This window comes from Macadamia integrifolia, unplaced genomic scaffold (genome assembly GCF_013358625.1).
Source record: "Macadamia integrifolia cultivar HAES 741 unplaced genomic scaffold, SCU_Mint_v3 scaffold957, whole genome shotgun sequence".
Lineage (NCBI taxonomy): Eukaryota > Viridiplantae > Streptophyta > Magnoliopsida > Proteales > Proteaceae > Macadamia > Macadamia integrifolia.
Window position 1 is genome coordinate 119896 of NW_024870600.1, and position 20527 is coordinate 140422.

At 34.3% G+C, this 20527-nt stretch overlaps 1 protein-coding gene across 2 annotated transcripts; it reads left to right on the forward strand.

Moving 5' to 3' along the window:
* Positions 1-10459: 10459 nt before the first annotated feature.
* On the forward strand, positions 10460-16425 carry LOC122070630 (beta-amyrin synthase-like). Of its 2 annotated transcripts, XM_042634820.1 has the most exons (17): positions 10472-10799; positions 11005-11094; positions 11203-11394; positions 11505-11589; positions 11875-12041; positions 12131-12319; positions 12507-12620; positions 12976-13095; positions 13197-13319; positions 13415-13513; positions 13731-13787; positions 14151-14197; positions 14294-14437; positions 14665-14842; positions 15292-15372; positions 15818-15901; positions 16090-16425. In XM_042634820.1, the coding sequence occupies exons 1-17, from the start codon at positions 10617-10619 to the stop codon at positions 16210-16212; spliced, it is 2076 nt and encodes a 691-aa protein (XP_042490754.1). In that variant the 5' UTR covers positions 10472-10616; the 3' UTR covers positions 16213-16425. The 2 variants fall into 2 exon arrangements, 1 of the variants encoding a protein (XP_042490754.1); XR_006137877.1 differs by lacking the exons at positions 14665-14842; positions 16090-16425 and having other exon boundaries at positions 10460-10799.
* Positions 16426-20527: the final 4102 nt, after the last annotated feature.

Sequence of the window (20527 nt, forward strand, 5' to 3'; positions counted from 1 at the left end):
AAGTAGTTGTTCTATACATATGTTTTAAATTTTTATGTTCTATATAAAAGCACTACTGCTTGTAAAGTACTAGTCCTTAAGAGTTTAGATTGAGCTTGAGGAAATCTTTTACTCATTAATTAAGCAGTACCAAGCTTTTAGTTTCAGGAGGTCGGTTTGAAATTTATATATATGTTTGCTCTCGCGACTCCAATAAGATGCTTTATTAGGTTCTAAGAGCGATCACAATAGCAATCTTGTAGCTGTAAGTATTCATATTTTTCTGTTGATTCTTACATTTTTTTTTTAATTATTTTGATTCTCATGCTAATTCTTATAAATTTCTCTTTTTGAATGCCTAAAATGAAATCGGATAGAGGAAATACAAGTTTTGTTTCTCCCTATATATATATATATATATATATATAAAGAGAGAGAGAGAGAGAGAGAGAGAGAGAGAGAGAGAGTTAAAATAATGGAAAACAGACAATCTTTCAGTCACCAGATGCATAACAAATGTACTGTTACCATGACTCATTTTGTCGTGTGGAGAAGTGATGAGGTGGAAATATATCTAGCTATTGGATACTTAGGGAATTGTTAGAATTAGCCACATGTCTTTTGCCTCGTATTCAACAGTTTCCTTAATCCATGTAATAACATAACCACCTATATATGTTCATTCATCCTCTCAATAGTCTCCTTTATACTCTTTTTTTTTATACATTAAAACTTAACAGGTGAACAAGGGACCATAGGGTCTTACCGTCCACGAAATTTTAACCATATTTTTAAGTTGCCACAATACATGATTACAAAATCAAATGTCACAAATATGATAACCTTTTATTTTTATTTTTTTGAGTTGGTGACAACAAATTAAACTTATTGTTGAAAATTTAAGTTTTGATCCTACTAACAAGATTTCGTAAAACTTGGTCAAGAGCCATATAGACTCGGCCAGTATAAAAAAGAACTAGACTTAGTCAAATCTTGTTTGAATCATAAGGAACTCAATTTTTTTTTACTATAATCACAAAACCCAATGAGCCTAGTTATAACTCAAATCCTCAAATTTCTGTCCTCCTCTTTCCTCTCACTTCTCCTCCCCATTATCCTCTTTGCATTTGTAATGTTGAATCTCCAACTTTCCTTTGTCATGTTTTTCCAACGATAATCCTGGTATCTACAAAGAATACGATAATAGTCTGTGGGTTTACAATCGTTTGCAGAGATTGATCTATGCTTCTCCATTTTTTATCTTATAGAACTTCTCCCTTCCCTTTGTTTTTAAAGAAGGGTTCTTTTTTTTTTTTCCAGTTAACACGTAAAACTACTTTCTCAATATTAAAGGAAAAAATAGTTATGTTATATATATATATATATATATATATTATCATGTACTGCTCAAAATAAGGGGTTCTATTATGGAATTTAAATCTAATGCTCTATTTGGTTATCATTTTTACATTCTCTATTGTGCACTTAAGCCTAAAGGGTGTGATTCCCCAATAGAGAAAAAAAATAGGATATTAAATATCCAACTATAGATGTATTGAAGTCTAAAGGGTGTGATCTTCCAAAATAGTAAAAAATATATAAAATATCTGACCATAGATGTTGGTCCATGGGAAGTTAGAAAAAAAGAAACACTTTATGCCAAAATATATAAGATAATGTAAAGAAAGTAAGACATTTTCTTCCCTTTATTGTATTTTCAAGCATTTTACATTGAAATAAATGAAACTTATTAATCTTTTTTTGGTGAATGGAATTTATTAATCTTATGAAAGAAAAGTTTTAAATATACATTTGTTCTATAGAAAATGCTAATTTCAGATAAATATGAATCACGTGGTGATAGTTGAAAAATCATATTTTCTGATTCAACCCATCACCTTTCAAAAAAACATAGTGATTCTCTTCCTTGTCAAAAACCCAAATAAATAAATAAATAAATGAGGGAATCAAATATAATTGAATTTTGAGCTTATACCATTGCAAACATATTCAATAATATAAGTGAACTAATGAAGTAGTGAAATTTGATATTATTTAAAAAAAATGATTAGAGTCACTTAATTTATAGTGACTCAGGTAAAAGACCTAATTTTTATTTGTCTAGGACGATTCACGATTGAGTCATGTCATTTTTTTTAAGGCGAGTGGTAGCAGGACATACGTATTGCAATCTTATTTTCACTTTCTTTTAATATTAACTGTTCATTTAATATTAGATTAATCTAAACCATCTATTAGCTTTTTATATCGTAACTGATCCCTAGTTTTTAGGGTGCAGAGATAATGGACGTGGTTAATTAACTTGTCTAATATTTTTTTTATATAAATAAATAAAGAATAAAAATCCAATATAAGCGGACTCCTCCTTCGATTCTACTGGGAAATCTCAATTCTCTGTTTCTCTCCTTGCTTCTTCTTCAACGCCGTTCCTTCTTTCTACAGCCGCCATCATCATCTCTCTCTCTCTCTCTCTCTCTCTCTCTCTCTCTCTTGCTTTGCTCTCAAAATAGGATGAGGTAAGAAAAAAATCAACATAACTATTTTCAGGCACTGAGCATATGAGAGACTTGGCCACACATATCCAAATACCGTGTTTACATATTAATTATCAGGGAATGGATTTGGACAGTAAAGCTTGCATGTATGGCAGAGGACAAATTTGAATTTATAAAGTAAATTCAATATAAGCAGAGACATAACAATTCTCTTGAATATCTAGGATTTTATTATTACTTCTTGGGTAGATATTTTTTACCTATGAGAATTTATCATGGATGCAAATATTGAGTGAGATTGGTAAACAAAACTTCAACTAGACTGGAGAGCACTGAAAAAGGAAGAAGAAAGAAGGAACAACCTTGAAGAAGAAGCAAGAAGAGAGAGAGAGAGAGAGAGGATCGAGATTTCTAAGCGGAATCAAATGAGGAGTCCGCTTATATTGAGATTTTTATTATTTATTTATTTAAATATTAATAATATTAAACAGAGTTGTAACTGTTTACAACTCTGTTAGTAGGATTAACATATTTAACACGTATCAATCATATCACTTACGTGAACATTCACCGGGCTCCGGATGTTCTGCATTCCTATTTTTTGCATGTTCCGCAACCATTTTGCTTAAACTAAGTCAACATGACTTTTAACTAGGTTTTCAAAATTTTGACTCAACCTAGGTGACTTGCCCAAGTCAAATGGTTTTCTAACTATAGGTCACTCTCTAGTTAATTTTCAGAAAGATACATATTTTTTTTTATTATTCTGTTTCTATTTTACTAGGTCCGAGATGCCAAAATAATATTGTATAATGTGTTAGTTTAATTTTGGAAATATGGTTTGCTGCCGCGACTCCAATTAGAAGTTTTATTAAGTTCTAATAGGGATCACAATAGCAACCCTGTCAGTATTCAAATTTTTCCACTGGTTCTTACATTTTTCAAGTATTTTGATTTTCCTATTGATTCTTACAGTTTTCTCTTTTAAAGCCCTGAAATGAAATCGGATAGAGGAAATTCAAGTTCTCTCTCTCTCTCTCTCTCTCAATAAAAGAAAAAGTCACCAAATGTATAACAAATGGCATTGTTATCATGGCTCTCACTTTTTCATGTAAAAAAGTGATGAGGTGGATATATATCCAGCTATTGGATATCTAGGGAATGGTTAAATGAACCATATGTGAAATTTCTTTTTCACATTCAATGGTTTCCTCAATCCATGTAATGAAAGACCAATGTTCATACATCCTCCAATAGACCCATTTGTACTTTCAATTTTTTTTATTTTTTTATTTTATTTTTTGGTTTTGATATATGTTGAAATGTACAAGTGAACAAGAGACCATAGGTTTTACTGTCCACAAAATTTTAACCCCATATCAACATTGCCACATAATGAATACATGATACATGATTACAAAAATCAAATGTCACAAATAAGATGACAATATATATATATATATATATGTGTGTGTGTGTGTGTGTGTGTGAATTGGTGACAACAAATTAAATCTATAGTTGAAAATTTGAATTTTGATCTTGGCAACAAAATTTTGCAAAACCTAGTCAAGATTCTATAGTAGCCTCAACCAGTATGAAAAATGACTAGACTCAGTCAAATCTTGTTAGAGTCACAAGAGACTCGGTTTTTTTTTACCGAAGTTACAAAACCCTATGAGTCTAGTTATAATTCAAATCTCCAAATTCCTTTCCTCCCTTTTATTCTCACGTTCCTTACCCACTCTATTTCCTTTGCATCTGTAATGGTGAATCTTCGACCTCCCTTTGTTATGTTTTCCCGAGGATGATCCTTGTACTTATAAAGAACATGATAATGGTCTGTGGGTTTACAATCGATTGAGTAGACACTAATCTACAAAAACAATATTGCAAATATCAATATCTTTCATTGTTTGCTTGGAGCAGAGAGGGTATATTCACACTTCAGTTAAGATGTATGCTTGCATTTTAACTTACCCATACATTTTCTAATGGTAAAACTCTAATTTTTTTTTGTAAAAATTACCCATACATTACCATCATAATATTTTTTCCCCCACAATATATATATATATATATATATGCATCACGTGGTGATTCATATTTTTGACATCTTTTAATTAGGCTATATGTGTATATATATACACATATTTTTTTTCATAATATATATATATATATATATATTTGACCTCTTTAATTAGGCTATCATTGCAAGTGAAAATGGAGCAGTGGGGAATAAAAATATACAAACCTACCAACAAAATTTGTTAAATTTTGACACATTTTATATGTAATTTTATTTTATTTTTCAAATCAAAGAAATTTAGATGCAAAGTAAAATAAAATTTAATAACCAAACATGGAAATTATTTGGAGTTTATGACATAACCATGTCGACTAGATTACAAAAGTTTTCTTATTAGGTTTGAAAATTTTCCTTGCAACTAAATGGAGTCTTAAAGAATCATAATAATTCCATTTGTTCCTTCACAATTTTGGTCAAAAGAATGACAATAGAGCATGACTTTTTGGCTTAGCCACTCTTCAAATACCCTTCCCGTAATCATGGTTAGAGGTTGGATTAGAATTGGTATTGGTATCGGATTGATCCTATAAGAATATATTGACCTCAAAGATACTGATTTTTAAGGCTCCATTTGGTAGTCATTCAGTTCAAGAAACGATGTTTCCTATCAAAAACAGAATATTAAGTTTCTGTGTCAAAATACCATTTTAAAACAAAAAAATGGTGTTTGATGAATCTGTTTCAGGAACGATTATCCTAGTTGTCCATTTTTTTTTTTTATTTTATTTAACGAAACCGAAATGACAGAACAAGGTTTCGTCGTTCCATCATTTTGCGTTTCTAGCATCTTTTTTCCCCTCTTTGTTCCAAAAAAACTGAAAACACAAAATTGACACCAAACGTTTTATTCCATTTTTTATTTTCATAAAATGAAAAAAACGTCAGAAACATTTTCTGTATGACTACCAAATGCAGTCTAACTGTATTTGATAAAAGTACCTTTCATCTGTGTCTTTTCCATAAAATTCACCAATCTGAGATCGATCACAGAGGATACCAATGTGGATCAGCTAGATTGCATTCTTCGCCAAGAGCCCATACTTGGATAGTATAGTGGAGGATGGGACTGAAAAAAAAGTGGAAATGCAAGAGGCAGAAGAAGCCAAACTATTTCAAGATTTGAGATTGGACGGTATAACAAGGGGATCTTTTAAGATGGAGGGCTATATTATCCTTATGATATTGTATATATCACAAAGTGTTGTGACACTAGTCACAAACGTTAATGTATTAAAACATCATAAAAAAAAAAAAAAAATGAGTCGCCAGCTTTAACTCATCCGAGATAGGTTTTAAGAAGATTGAGTTGAGGGAGTAAAGCTATCTTTCCGACTATGGAACTTAAACACATAGATAGTACGTCGCCGGTGTGTAAATTATATTTCTCTTTTTTTATTTTTCTTTTTAAAATGTATGTTTTATTGTTTGATTGTGTACAGTTCTGAGGTCCATGCATTATAATTTATAAGAGGAAAGTAAAAATAAATAAAAAGAAAACAGAAGATGTGGAGGCTTAAGATTGCACAAGGAGGTGATTCATATCTGAATAGCATCAACAACCATGTTGGACGACAGACTTGGGCATTCGACCCTGATCTTGGCACTCCAGAAGAGCGAGCTGCCGTTGAGAAGGCTCGTGACGATTTTCACAAGAATCGCTTCCAAGTCAAACCCAGTGGTGATGTTCTTCTTCGATTGCAGGTAAATAACATATCCCTAATCCATTTCATACGTCATTGTTTATTTGATGGAGAAAATGGGGTAGAAAACTATTACTTTTTTTTTTTTATATATAAATTACAATAAATAAGCGTATTTAGTAAGATAACATGAAAATTTACCAAACAACTTCATTAAATATATTTATTCTTATCTGATGATGTGGCATCCCACTTACTTTCAAAGTCCTATTAGGCTCTGACATTATTCAAGAATAGTTCATTTTGTGTCTCTGTTTCTTATTGTCCCATTTTCCTCTCTCTCTCTCCCATAGAATCTCATTCCACCTCCATTTTCTCTCTATCCTACCAAATCCCACCCCACTAAAAAGTATTGTTTATCATTTTCTTTCCTTCCCTTCCCTTTCTTTGCGATCCCAACTTAGAATATATGGGACCTATACCCACAAGTTTCCCACCTCTTTTTACGTTGTAAACAAACAAGGCCAACAAGAAAAGAGAGGATGGGAGAGTAACCAAGTCCTCATAAAGGTCCTTTGTACAAATAATAACCATTCCTTGGATATGTTCCTTTCATCGAAAGAAGAGGAGCGGTACACCAACAGCCGAAAAGCAGACATTTTGGTTGCCCCAGTTTCCACTACCAAACTAATTCAATCCCGAAAAGGATTGTTCATGGAACTGCTATTGAGATTCTTCAGACTATATTTCCTACTGCTATATCATCATTTGCTTTGTTGTACTCAATGTACAAGGTAATGCTAGTAGTAGATCTAGCCATTGCCATCAAAGCTATGGGAAATGGTATTAGAGCTTTGTACAAATAATAACAAATTCTGACACTAGGTATCCCTTAAGATTTGCCATGTTAGCAACCGTCATGGTTTCATCTGATAGACAAACCCAAATCTATTTCAGTTGCCAGAACTAAGAGAAAAAAATGGCATTAGATTCCGTAAAGAGTAGTTATTAGTGTCTCAAGTGTTTGTGACATTTGTGGAAATTACAAGATAGATTTAAGTCATCCATTTTCATTGTTTTTCTTATCCGCTCAAAGTTGGAAGAGTTCATTGTAATGATTACAATATTATTCCAATTGGATGGTCATACACAAGATGTGCACTGATACACAAAGGATATTTGGCTGAAATTTGACTCATAATCAATCTAGACCATCTCCTCTCCATCCAATGATCGGAATGAAAATATCATTTGTCTATAATAAGTATCATGTGAGATTTGAAAAAGTAACATGCCCTTGGTAATAATTTGTGTCTTATCAAAATTATATGGAATTATGACCTTTTGTATTGGATTGTCCGCGAAATATATATATATATATATATATATGATGACACTACACCACATATCGATTTTTTTTTCTATTTTTGGTAAGTACATTATCAAATTCTTTATGAAAAAAGATCTTCGTTTTAAGTATTTACATTGAAAATGTAACCTTTATTATGTGTATGTTCAACGATCACTTTTTTTGTTCATATTTTTTATTTTTTAAATTAAATATAATTACTTTTTTCTTTCCATGTATTATATTTGGACTAAATTGAAATTTGGTAGGTCAATAGGATATGGTGATCAATCCTACTAGCCTACTATATTTGAACATTAATGAGGTTCCATGTGGAAAGATACAACAAGTGGGCTTATTATTCTGTTACAGCCTCCACAAATTCTGAGCTCCAAGCTTCCAACACCAGTCATTATATGTGTGTGATCTTAAATTTGGATTGAACTCTGGATTTTTTTTCAACAACTTGCTTGTTTGCAAATAGTTAAGATTTACAATAGACAAAAAAGAAGTGGAATATCCCATTCATTATTCACAATAAATCCTGAACTTTTATTTAAGGATGTCGGCAACAAAAAGAAGGTAAACAAAAACCTTGTAAAGTAAGCATCCAAGGGTTTTCCCAAATTCTAGTCCAATAAAGACTTTTTATAAAAATATCTAGTGTGCAATAAAGGGGACCATAAACTCTGGTTGTTATTCTAAAGTCTCCATCTAAGCTTCGACAACAATACCTTGTTATGGGTAGACAAGTCCCTATATCTTAGAGCGCCTAAACACTTGGGAGAACGAACTACATGTCTTTTGTCATCACTCTCACTACAACAAAATTTGGAATTAATTTCCCCCCCCACCCCCAAAAAAAAAAAGTAAATAAAATAAAATCAATTGAATCGAGTTTATTACAAACTTTTATAGGAAATAAAAAACAGGTCATCCATATAGGGGTATCAATTCCAGGCCCAACCTGACATGCACGATTTAGTCCAACATTTTTATGGCCCAACTTAGACCGGCTTGAGCCTGACACATTTATAAATAGGTAGTTCATGGTGCAAGGTGTAAGCCCAATATGCGCCTGATCGATTCGACATGTTTACAAGCTCGACTTGGCCCAACCTACTAGCTAGCCTGACCTTTTTATGTGGTGTATTTTGAATTTTTTTTTTTTATATAGAATAAGATATATATTGATATTTTTAGTAATTATTGAAGTAATTCAGTATAAATTCTTTTCTAAAATGTTGATGATTTATTACATATATTAAAAAATTTAAAATCTAAGACAATTAAAGCATGTTTAAGGCTTTAATGGTGCATTAATCTGTTTGAGGGCCCGACTAAAGTTCGACTAGCTTGCTGAATTCCTTAAATAGTCAGTTCAAGATGTAAGCCAAGAGGCCCACCAAGCCTGACCTAGCCCGACTGGTTGACACCCCTAATCCAATAGGTTGGAGTAGAGGCAAGACAAATTGTATAGAACAATACGACCAACATGTGTAAACAGATGTACTTTCCAAGAGGCAAGACATTTTTGTCTCGATCAATAACTAGCTGTAAGCCAGTCGACTTGGACCTAAGATGGAAAAATTAGTTCCAAGATATACAACCTCATTAGTCATTTGTTTAACGTCCAAAAGATTGATTAAGTATCTTTTATTTTCAGAAGATACGTTTTACTAAATATAAACCCCACTCTTATGAAAATTCCTATGTTGACCCAACAGATCTAAAAACATCTCCAAAATAGCTTTAGTTGTCATAATATCTTCTTTAGTTATTCTACAAAATATAAATGTATCATCAGAGAATAAAATATGAGAGTATGTCTAGCAACCTTAATACTCTTGAAATAAATTAAAATCTCAATACACATCCATCAACCTAGAAGCCACCTCCATCGCAATTATACAAATATAGGGACTCGAAGGACAACCCTCTCTAATCCCCTAGACAGTCGATCAATATTTTCAAAATAGTCACCTTCCAACTTGATAGAATAGGAAACAAATGACACCACTTAGACTTAAAATCCTTGAAAAAAAAAAAAAAACAACCCTTAATAAATCACTACTCTAATCTATCGTATGCCTCGTACATATCTAATTCAATCATTTTTCGCTATACTTGGTAGATATGTTGTATTGTTCTACAATTTGTCATGGTAGGGCCTCTTTGTCGATACCTCAATCTTTCTATAGGTGAGACACATACACACACACACACGCACATATTCTATGATTAGTCATTATTAGGCCTCTTCGACTTGAATCCTTCTATAGATCCCCACAGACACAAATACACACGTTCTATGATTAGTCAAGGTTTGAACTCTTTGTTGATATCCAAATGCTTCTACAAGTCCTACAAACACACATTCAGATGTTCTATGATTTAATGTAGGGCTATCATATAAAAAGAATTTCGAAAAGGTTGAAAAGTTAATGCACTTTTTATATGAAAATGATATGATTTACCTCCATTGAAAGGGAAAAAAATGTAAAATGTATATTATAATAATTCTTACAATTTTATTAATTAGTTATATTTTGGTTGTCGAACGATTGATTATTGGTGAATGGTTAGGTTCTCTAAGTTCCTATTTTGATATTAGAACTTTTATTTTTTGGGTGGAATTTTGAAATAGGAACTCATAATTTCAATTCTTGTACTAGTTGAATAAATCTTTTCATAATAAAAAAAATACAAAATGCAAGTACATATATAGTTGGAAAGGCAGAACAGCCTGAGCCCCATCAGAGGCCCAAAATGTTAAAATGGACTGTGCTAGGGCTGGATTTTTCTTGGCTAGATGCCTGAGGTCCTGAAGTCGATGTATTTTGAATATTTTTGAGAGACTTGATCAATTAGTTCATGTATGAGAACAATCTTTTACGTCCTTGGTCTGTGGATTTAGAATCTATTTTTTCCTTATTCATTTAATAGATTTCAAATCTACGGATCAGAAACGTATCCTCGTAGGTGAACCTTATCCAGATTCTAATTTTGATTACCCAAGGAAATAAAATAAAGAATAAGTGCAGGTGATGAGGGAGAAAAAGTTTGTTCAAGACATAGCCGGTGTGAGGATAGGAGAAGAGGAGGAAATAACATACGAGGCAGCCACACAAGCGTTGAAGAGAGGTGTCCGATTCTATTCGGTCCTCCAAGCAAGCGATGGCCATTGGCCAGCAGAAAATGCAGGCCCTTTGTATTTCCTTGCCCCATTTGTAAGTTTTAATTTTCTTTCCTTTCCTTTCCTTTCCACCCCTCCGTATCATCATTATCGCTCACTCACTTGACTGGACTGGAGTAGTCGAGTAGTGGAGTTGTTGATATAGTTTCCAACTTCTGTTTATTTCTGTCTAACAAGTTATACAAGGCTGGAAGCTGAGTAATGCTGCATTTGTTAATTGTTAACGAAAATGAATGCAGGTATTTTGTCTATATATCACTGGACATCTCAATTCAGTTTTCTCATCCGAGCATCGTAAAGAGATTCTTCGTTACATTTACAATCATCAGGTCTCAAAGAAAGAATTATTAATTTTTTTTTTCTTTTTTTTGGGTAAAATTCAGAATAATGAATGAATGAAGATATATATGCATTGTGGGTGTTTGTGTTTTTGGTAGAATGAAGATGGAGGGTGGGGACTGCATATAGAGGGGCATAGCACCATGTTCTCTACGGCATTGAACTACGTTTGTATGAGGATGCTAGGTCAAGGACCTGAAGATGGTGGGACTGTCCCCAGAGCGCGAAAATGGATCCTTGATCATGGTGGTGTAGTTGCAATTCCATCTTGGGGAAAGATTTTGCTTTCGGTAGGAATTTTGCAATTGAATTGAATGTGCTCCTTATTGCTCATAATAAGAATTTTGACAGCTGATACTGAAAAATTGCTTATTTCTTTTCATATCTTTTTATATTGTAGACACTTGGATTATTTGACTGGACTGGCTGCAACCCAGTGCCCCCAGAGTTTTGGATTTTCCCTTCTATTCTACCTTTTCATCCAGGTAGATCTATCGACTCTGCTCTTTTACTCAAAAGCAAAGATCCCCAAGGACCTCTCTCTCTCTCTCTCTCTCTCTCTCTCTCTCTCATAATTTTAATTAATCTTGTCAGCACATACGACGTTGGGTTCTATATGTACACTAAAAGAAAATTCTAGTTCAGAGATTTAGTTCCTCCCTCCCTGTTATGTTGTGAAGCACTACATCTATCTGTGTCTATATATCTACCTATGTTTTAGTATCATTTCTCTCCTCTACTATATCTTTCATTGTATATGTGCAATGCAGCAAAGATGTGGTGCTATGTTCGCATGATTTACATACCCTTGTCATATTTATACGGGAAGAGGTTCGTGGGAACAATCACAGCTCTCATTCTCCAGTTGAGGGAAGAACTCTACCTTCAATCTTATCATGAAATAAATTGGAACAAAGCACGCCATATGTGCGCAATGGTTGGTTAGATTTTCGTTAATTACAACAGGATATATATCCTTTTGATTGTTTACCTTCTTATTCAGCCTATGCCAAATTCTTATTACAGGAGGATATCTATTACCCCCATCCCTTAATACAAGACTTGATCTGGGATAGTCTGTATTTTCTTATGGAGCCTCTTGTAACATGTTGGCCCTTAAGCAAACTCAGAGAGAAGGCTATGCAAGTCACAATGAAGCACATCCATTATGAAGATGAGAATAGCCGATACCTTACCATTGGATGTTTAGAAAAGGTAATACATATCTCTCACAGTAAGTTAAAAAATATCGGTAAAATATTGAAAATGGAAAGCTTGGGTCGGATTTACTAATGTTCCTGTAGTTTACCAAGTTGACCCTAGGACTGCAGTTTTGCCTGTCAACTAGGGTGTTTTAAAAATATATGAAGCTTTGAGACTTATGTTTGCATGATTTCTGTAGGCGTTTTGCATGCTTGCTTGTTGGGTGGAAGATCCAAATGGGGAGGCATTCAAGTATCACCTTGCTAGGATGCCAGACTACATATGGGTTGCTGAAGATGGAATGAAAATACAGGTTTCGTAGATAAGTCATCTCATTTCCATTTGATATTTGAGTTATCACTTAACCAAAGTTAGGTACAAAGGATGGATGGTTCAGATAAAAAAAGTGTACATCACATCACCCAAAAGCTTCAACTAAGATTAGCCAGATTCAAAGTCCAAGGATAGATCTATGCTTGGCCTGTGTCATAAAAACTTTGTAACTTTTATCTTCATTTTGGAATTTAATGCATGCATTTGTCAAATTTTTTCTCAAAAATCTCTCTTTCTCAGAACTAGATTGTTTCTTAGAAACATGGTAAATTAATTTGCAAATTGTAACTCATTAATACAGAGTACTAAATATGCTTATTGTAATTTCATTCCAGAGTTTTGGCAGCCAGCAGTGGGACACTAGTTTGGCTGTACAAGCAATTTTGGCAAGTAATCTTATGGATGAAATTGGACCTACTCTTATGAAAGCTCATGATTACGTAAAGAAATCACAGGTATTGACAAAAATCTTAAAATCAAATATTCCTGGATTAAACAAACTTATATACCTTTTCTCCTTGGCTTAACCATTTTATCTTATTTACATATACTGAAGGTTCAAGACAATCCATCAGGTGACTTTCGAAGCATGTACCGTCACATATCAAAAGGGTCGTGGACTTTCTCAGATCAAGATCATGGGTGGCAGGTTTCAGATTGCACAGCAGAGGGACTGAAGGTACTATCCATGTTCCAACATTAAAGTTACGTATAGATACAACTTTCTAGTGTTGTTGGCTTAAGGTTTACAGAAATGTCATCTATTTTTTACAGGTTACTCTTCTGCTATCACTGATGCCACCTGAATTGGTGGGTGAAGCGTTGGAACCTCATCGCCTATATGATGCTGTGAACATCATTCTTTCTTTACAAGTAAGGACTAACTTGGAATGATGGTTAGTACAGATTAAGACATTATCTTGTTTCTTTGAGATTCCAATCACAAGAGAGAACAACTCTCTTGGGCTAATTCCTTAAGATTGTATCTCTAAGAAAGTACCTTGAGAAATACATCATTCAAGTGAAGCTTTTTCAGGTTTACTGAAATACCCTATGTTTTTGATAAGCTTCCCAATCATGTGCTTTACAGAGTGAGAATGGAGGTTTAGCAGCTTGGGAGCCAGCTGGAGCTGCATCATGGTTGGAGGTAAATTCTTTCTCATTTAAACATGTAACTATAGACTATTACTTACCTGCCAATCTCTTACCTTTTCTCACATCCTGTATCTCTGTTCTCACTGTGCATAAAGCTGACATTATTATGCATACCCACATCTCATGGTAAATATAATAAATGTTCTATAAGAAATTTTCTTGGAATTTAATGTGTATATTCATATATGCTGAATTTATCATCTGAGTTGGTACCCAAAAAAAAAAAATTATCTTTTGAGTAGGAGGAGATCACATAATCAATTGCACCATCTTAATTAATTTTAATGTGGTTGTCTTGCCCATTTTGATATCTAATTAATTATATACATTAATGGTTTTTTAATTCTCTTTTCAGATGCTCAATCCTACTGAATTTTTTGAAGACATTGTTATTGAGCATGAGTAAGATTTCTTTTCATTCTCCATTTCTCACTAAAAGTGTTTTCCTTAGTGCATATGGACTATGGACTCCTTTAAGACTTATGAGTGGTGTTATAGGTATGTTGAGTGCACTGGATCATCAATCCAAGCCCTAGTCCTGTTTATGGAATTATATCCCGGACACAGAAAGGAAGAAATCAGAACGTTCATTGAGAAAGCAGTACATTTTCTTGAACAAATACAAACGCCTGATGGTTCATGGTATGGTTCATGATTTAGTCTATTTCTTTAGACAATTCATTTTTTGGTTTCTATTTCTATCTGATGTAATCAAAATTCTATATAAACCCTGTTTAGCTAGGATCTATCATGGAATACAATTCTTCATAGTGTTCTTTTTCTTCATTCTGATTCTATCAATAGTACTTTGACTAGACAATATGTAGTGGGAAAATATTATTCAAAAAATTAACTATGTACATAGCTAGGTATGGGAATTGGGGAGTGTGCTTCACCTATGGCACATGGTTTGCACTGGGAGGATTAGCCGCTGCTGGGAAGACTTACTACAATTGTCCAGCAGTGCGTAGAGGCTGTCAGTTTTTACTATCAAAACAACAAGAATCTGGTGGTTGGGGAGAGAGTTACCTTTCATGTACAAACAAGGTAATGCTTCTACAGTAATATTTTTTGTCAAGAGTTTTTTTTTTTCCGTCACTCTGTTCTTTAAGAAAACAATGTGGTTTCCCTGTTGTTCTCTCAATAAATGTGAAAATATGAGGCAGAATCACAACATCTTCATACTGCTGGAGTTTCTCCTTATGAATAAATAATGTGGTCTAATATTTTTCCATAGTGCTCATTAAGATGTCCTTAAAAAGATGTTAATTGTCCTCATAACACTAGTGATCCTCCCTTGGCATATTATATCATCTTATCATAGAGAAGAATGATGTTAGACATCTAGAATGCTTTTTTTCATGAAATTAACATTGACTAAATAAACGAATGAGGTATAGTTTTCCCTCAAGATCTTAGATTCATCAATGAGGGAAAAACATTATGTTTTTATTTTTTCTTCGTATAATATCTGTCTTCTATGTTTGCCTAAACAGGAATATGTTCCATTAGAAGGTGGTCGGTCAAATTTAGTTCATACTGCATGGGCCATGATTGGTCTTCTTCATGCTGGACAGGTAATTTACGTAATGGAAAATCTTGTTGTAACCAAAGTTGGTGAAAAAGAAATTGTAACCTTACATTTTTGCGCTTCTGAGACGATACAACTTTTTTTTACTCAATGAGGGCAAATCTTGTCATTTCACATAAGACAGTGGTAGCTCATAATGATAAGTCACTTCCAACTTGTATTGAAAATCCATTTTTACCTTTGCCTTAAATAATTTTTGGGAATAAGACGAGGGGCACTCAGAAAAAGGTTACAACTTTTGAGTTCACCTCTTTGCTAACAAGAAGTTGTACCCATTTAAGTAATCATATTGTGCTTATATAATCATTTAAAATCTAACAAACAGGTGCATTTGAGAAATAGAAGATTCATTCTCGATCAGTTATTTGTGCAATATCAGATTCTCTAGAAGATACTAATTCTGAATCTATTATTATTTTTTGGCTAAGTAGGCCGAGAGAGATCCAACACCTTTGCATCATGCAGCAAAGCTGATAATTAATTCACAAATGGAAGATGGTGACTTTCCCCAACAGGTAACTAAACTCACCTGATCAAGAAATTTTTAGTATAAAAAGATCCCTAATCCAACACAAAGATGATAAACTTCTAGCTCTAGATTCGCAAAACTTTTAGTACCAGTTTGACTAATCTTAGAACCTACATAATAAAATCTTTGTAAAAAATAAAATAATGTGACCATTTCATTTTTCCTTTATTACAGGAAATTACTGGATGTTTCATGAAGAATTGTATGTTACATTATGCAGCTTATAGAAACATCTTCCCAGTCTGGGCTCTTGGAGAATACCGTAAGCAGGTTCTATTACCTTCAAAGAAACACTAGAACTGTATCTTGAGCCGCACCCCTTGTGATATTAAAACTCTAAAATACTGGTTCAATCTTTTCCTTTTTTCTATTTCCCACCACTTAATGTTGGGTATCTCTATATAATGTTGGATATCTCTATATGGATAGTTCTTGGACTCTGCACATTGATTGTTCAGTAATTCTTCCTAATGCCTGCACAATATTTAACAATAAGAAGCTTTCACTCAATCAAAATGTAGAATCACTAAATAAGAAGGTTTCTGGCTTCTCCATTGTTTGACATCTCTCTAGTGGCTCATTTGAAATCTCCTACAAGTAGGGGTGTCCATTGGGACGGGTCTGAATCTGTTCTACCATTTTTCGGCCCAAGGACCAAAACTGCCTTGATTAATTAATCAATTCCAAACATTGTAACCAATACCAATTAATAATGAGACCGTTTGGTTTGATTGCCATAGATTCTTATCTATATTAATGATAAAAGTTAAAAGATTTCAATCATTTTTCTTTTTTAAACAAAAGAAGGAAATTTTTATTTCCAAAAATCTATGAGGCTGTGTGTGGTAGCCAAGAGAAGAAAAGAAAAGGAAAGAAAAGAAATGGTAAGAAAATAAAAAAGAATTATGTATATTTGGCTACCAATAGAAGAAAATAAAAGAAAAGTTTTTTTTTCTTCCTCTTGTGTTTTCTTGCGTTTTAGTCAAGACTATTTTTTTTGACAGCAGAAGAAAACTTCACTATTCCCAAGATGAATTTTGAAATTCAAAAAAAGAATCTTCTCTTGGATGAAGATATACCAAACACAATGAAAATTTCTTAAACAAATAAAATAGTACAATTTTTGTAGTTTTTTCTTTTCTTCTCTTGACTACCAAACACAGCCTAAGAAAGAATTTCCTCAGAAAAAAAAAAAAAATTGCAAAACCCAATAGTGGATGTAGCCGCCAAACATGGGAAATCACCCAAAAAGAGGGCCCCTTGGCAAGAAAATGCGATTCATTGTCAACAGGGTATGGAATGAAACTAAAATGAACAACAAAGATCTACATTGGCTCTAGCAGTCCAATCTGAAAGAAAAATTACAACCATTTGATCTACTAACAAGTAACAAAAGCTTGGCAAATCGCTGAAAGCAACTATAGCAGGAAGATGTAATGAAGAGGCTAATAAAATTCCATCCCTGATGGCTTCTGCCTCCATAGCAACAGCAGAAAGAGAAGATCCAGCTTTACATTTTGCCGCAATAAAATCACCCTGGCGAGACTTGATAATGGAATGATCAGCAGGCATCCTTAAAAGGTGAAGAATGAAGATTCACCCTAGCTGCAATAGCAGAACAAGAACATACACGACTCTCCTGGATAGTCACTGTGCTAATCAAATTAGGATCAGAATGATTAAACAAAGTATTACTTATTTTGGACTTCCAAATCCGCCAAAAGGGTGGTGGACCAAATAACTGATATGAAAGTACTCCAATAGGAAAATCCTTATATCTAACAAAAAGGAAATTAAGCCAATATTGAACACCAGAATATTCTTAAGGCACCGTTTGATAACATTCCCAGAAACGCGTTTCTGCGTTTTTCTGTTCCTAGAAACGGAGAAACGGGGTAAAAGGCGTTTGGTAAAATCGTTTCGTTTCACTTTTTTTTATAAGTAGAAATAGATTTTTTTTTTTCAATTTATGGTTCAAGAAACAAAAGAGACAAAACAAGTTGTAGTTGTTTCGGCGTTTCCAGAAACAATTTGTGGCCAAAATAATTAGCCCTTGCCCGATTATATTCCCCCAACCCCTTTTTACATCCTTCTTCTCTCCTCTGCAACCTGTCTCCCTTCGTTCCCAGGCAACCATCGTTAACATGTTGGAGCTCCTATGAGCTCGTTGAGCCTTCCGTTGCTTAGAGACTCTGATTCGAAGTCCGTTTCGATTTCTTCTCGCCTTTCGCTTTCTTCTTCGTCTTCTTTTGGCCCTGGCCACGAAGATCTCCTAAGGCAAACCTACAGCCTGAGAGGAGTATAGATCTAACCTTGCAATCTTCAGTGCTCTTGGCAAGCCAATTGGGATGGAGTTTCTTTAGGGAGATCTTCAGGCTCCTAATCTTTAGGATCGACAAGGTCAAAGGGGAGGTTATTTGAAGTGAGAAGATCTAAGAGACGATGGGCTAGGGCTTTAGAGGTCCCGGTCTGAGAGACGAAGAAGATCTTTTCTCTAGAAGGGACAAGGTGAAGGGTGGTGGTGCTCTGGGAGGAGGAGGAGAGGGAGAGTCTTTGGCGGTGGAGGCGTCGGGACTTCCAGAAGCAATAGAAGGAGGAGGCAGATAGAAGGGCAACCAGAGCGAGGTGAGCCAGAAGATAGGAGGGTGACTTCCCCGTCATTGTGAAATCTCAATTTGACAGTTGCGTTTGCAATTGAACTTCCAGGGAGACCATTTATGAATATTGTTTAAGTGATTAAACCCTAGGAAGTCAGAACAAGGACTCCATCACCATTAATGGAAACCTTCAGCTTCATAGGTTCCTGTCTATGAACTGTCTTCGTCTTCGGATTTCTAAGCTATAAGCCTGTAACTTTAGAGTGGGACGGAGTCCGATTTGCAGAGCACTTGACTCAACCTCCATTCCTGCTAGAGGGATCTACATCGATAGTCCTCGTATGAACTCTTCTGGTAAAATCATCTTCCAGAGCTTGGAGAGAAGCTTGAGCAGTTCGAGCAGCTTCAATGGCGGTCCAAAGATTAAGCACAGAGAAATGGAAAGAGATATTTTTCCATTATATTGTCTAAAAAAAAAAAATTGCAAGAAACATTTCTAGAAACAAGGTTTATCAAACACCTAAAAATCCATTTATGTTCCCAGAGACGTGAATTTATGTTTCTAGTGTTTTTGGACACAAAAACGGCAAAAATGTTATCAAATGGGTTAAATTGAAAGAGCATGGACAATAGAGAGTATCAGTGGTCAAATTATGATGGAACAAAAGTTGTTTAACATTTTATTTTTTGGAATTAAATGCAAACGCCAAATATACCCACATATAGGGTCAGGGAAAAATTTCCCCTTGAGCACTTTAACCCATAAAGCTTCCTTTTTTGCTAAAGGTCAGCAAAATTGTATTACTATGGCAGAAAAATGTTACAAAACAACTCCTTGAAATCTTACTTCACCTTTGGCATTTCCATCAGCAGAGGAAGAAAACAAAGCAAAATGAAGACCAAAAAATTACATGAATCTAAATTTAGCCTATTCTGATTATCCCATTGTAGGTCAGAAAGAATAAAACCCAGAGCAGAGTCCCAAATATTTGAGGAGAAATAGCCAACTTGTCAGTGGCTGAGTTTATCTCTTTGTAATAGTGGGAGATTTCCCAATCCGTGCTGTCTAGATAACGCCCAAAGTACCTCCATAGCTGCTAGAAGCACCAGGGAATTTTTTGGTTTTTAATACGGCACACTATTGATTGGGACTCACACTCAATCCATAGTTTATTGTAGCATCTCCCAAAAGCACATTTCAGTCCATGGAAAAAGCAGAAAATTTTGCCGTGAAATTAGATCCAACACCCTCATAAATAGCAAAGCAAACCATATTTGATCCATTCGCATCCCTGATTATAGACCCATAAAGCTTCCTTATTATGCAAGATGCACCAACATTTCCTATTGTAGAGACACCTAATTTTGTCCCTCCCCATAATGATGATGAATTACAAGCATTGGCAAAGCTTGTGTGCTCTGGATTTGAATTTTTGGTACAAAACCCAGCTACCCCAACTTAACTCACTGTGTGTTGATTCGCGGAGTTCGCTTTAGCATGAGAAACATTGAAAATCCAAAACCGAGCATTGTCTAATGATTCAAGAATGACCTAAAACACTGTCCTCGATTCCCCTTCGCCAAAATATGGCAATTCACTTTTTCACGGTTTTCACCAAATCTCCAAGCAAAATATGAGCTCAATTTCATATCACTGAATAGTACTTGAAAAAAATAGTCTTATCAATGTTTCAGGTGCAAATATTTGATGCCCGGATGTTTCATAATTTTTCTTGATCGAACAAACTTGAACCAATCCAAACCAAATTGGACCAATTCCAACCAACCAAAACCAACCGATAATTGTGGCTCAGCATATTGTTATATGGCTTTGGAGCTAACTATGTAGATTCTAAAGTGGCATAAGGCTATATGGCTCTGGATGCTAAACTGTATAACCCTTGGGACTCATAATCATTTCCTAAGCTACAGAGGGTTATATGGCCCACGTTATCAAACTCCAAAGCTGCATAACAATATACGGCTCAGTAAAATTGAATTTTTACCTATTAACC

Excerpts from the sequence above, each read along its gene's own strand:
- LOC122070630 (XM_042634820.1), top strand. The coding sequence starts at position 10,617 with ATGAGGGAGAAAAAGTTTGTTCAAGACATAGCCGGTGTGAGGATAGGA. Across the intron at positions 12,621-12,975 it reads AAGATGGAATGAAAATACAG|AGTTTTGGCAGCCAGCAGTG; the intron begins GTTTCGTAGATA and ends ATTTCATTCCAG. Across the intron at positions 13,096-13,196 it reads ATTACGTAAAGAAATCACAG|GTTCAAGACAATCCATCAGG; the intron begins GTATTGACAAAA and ends CATATACTGAAG.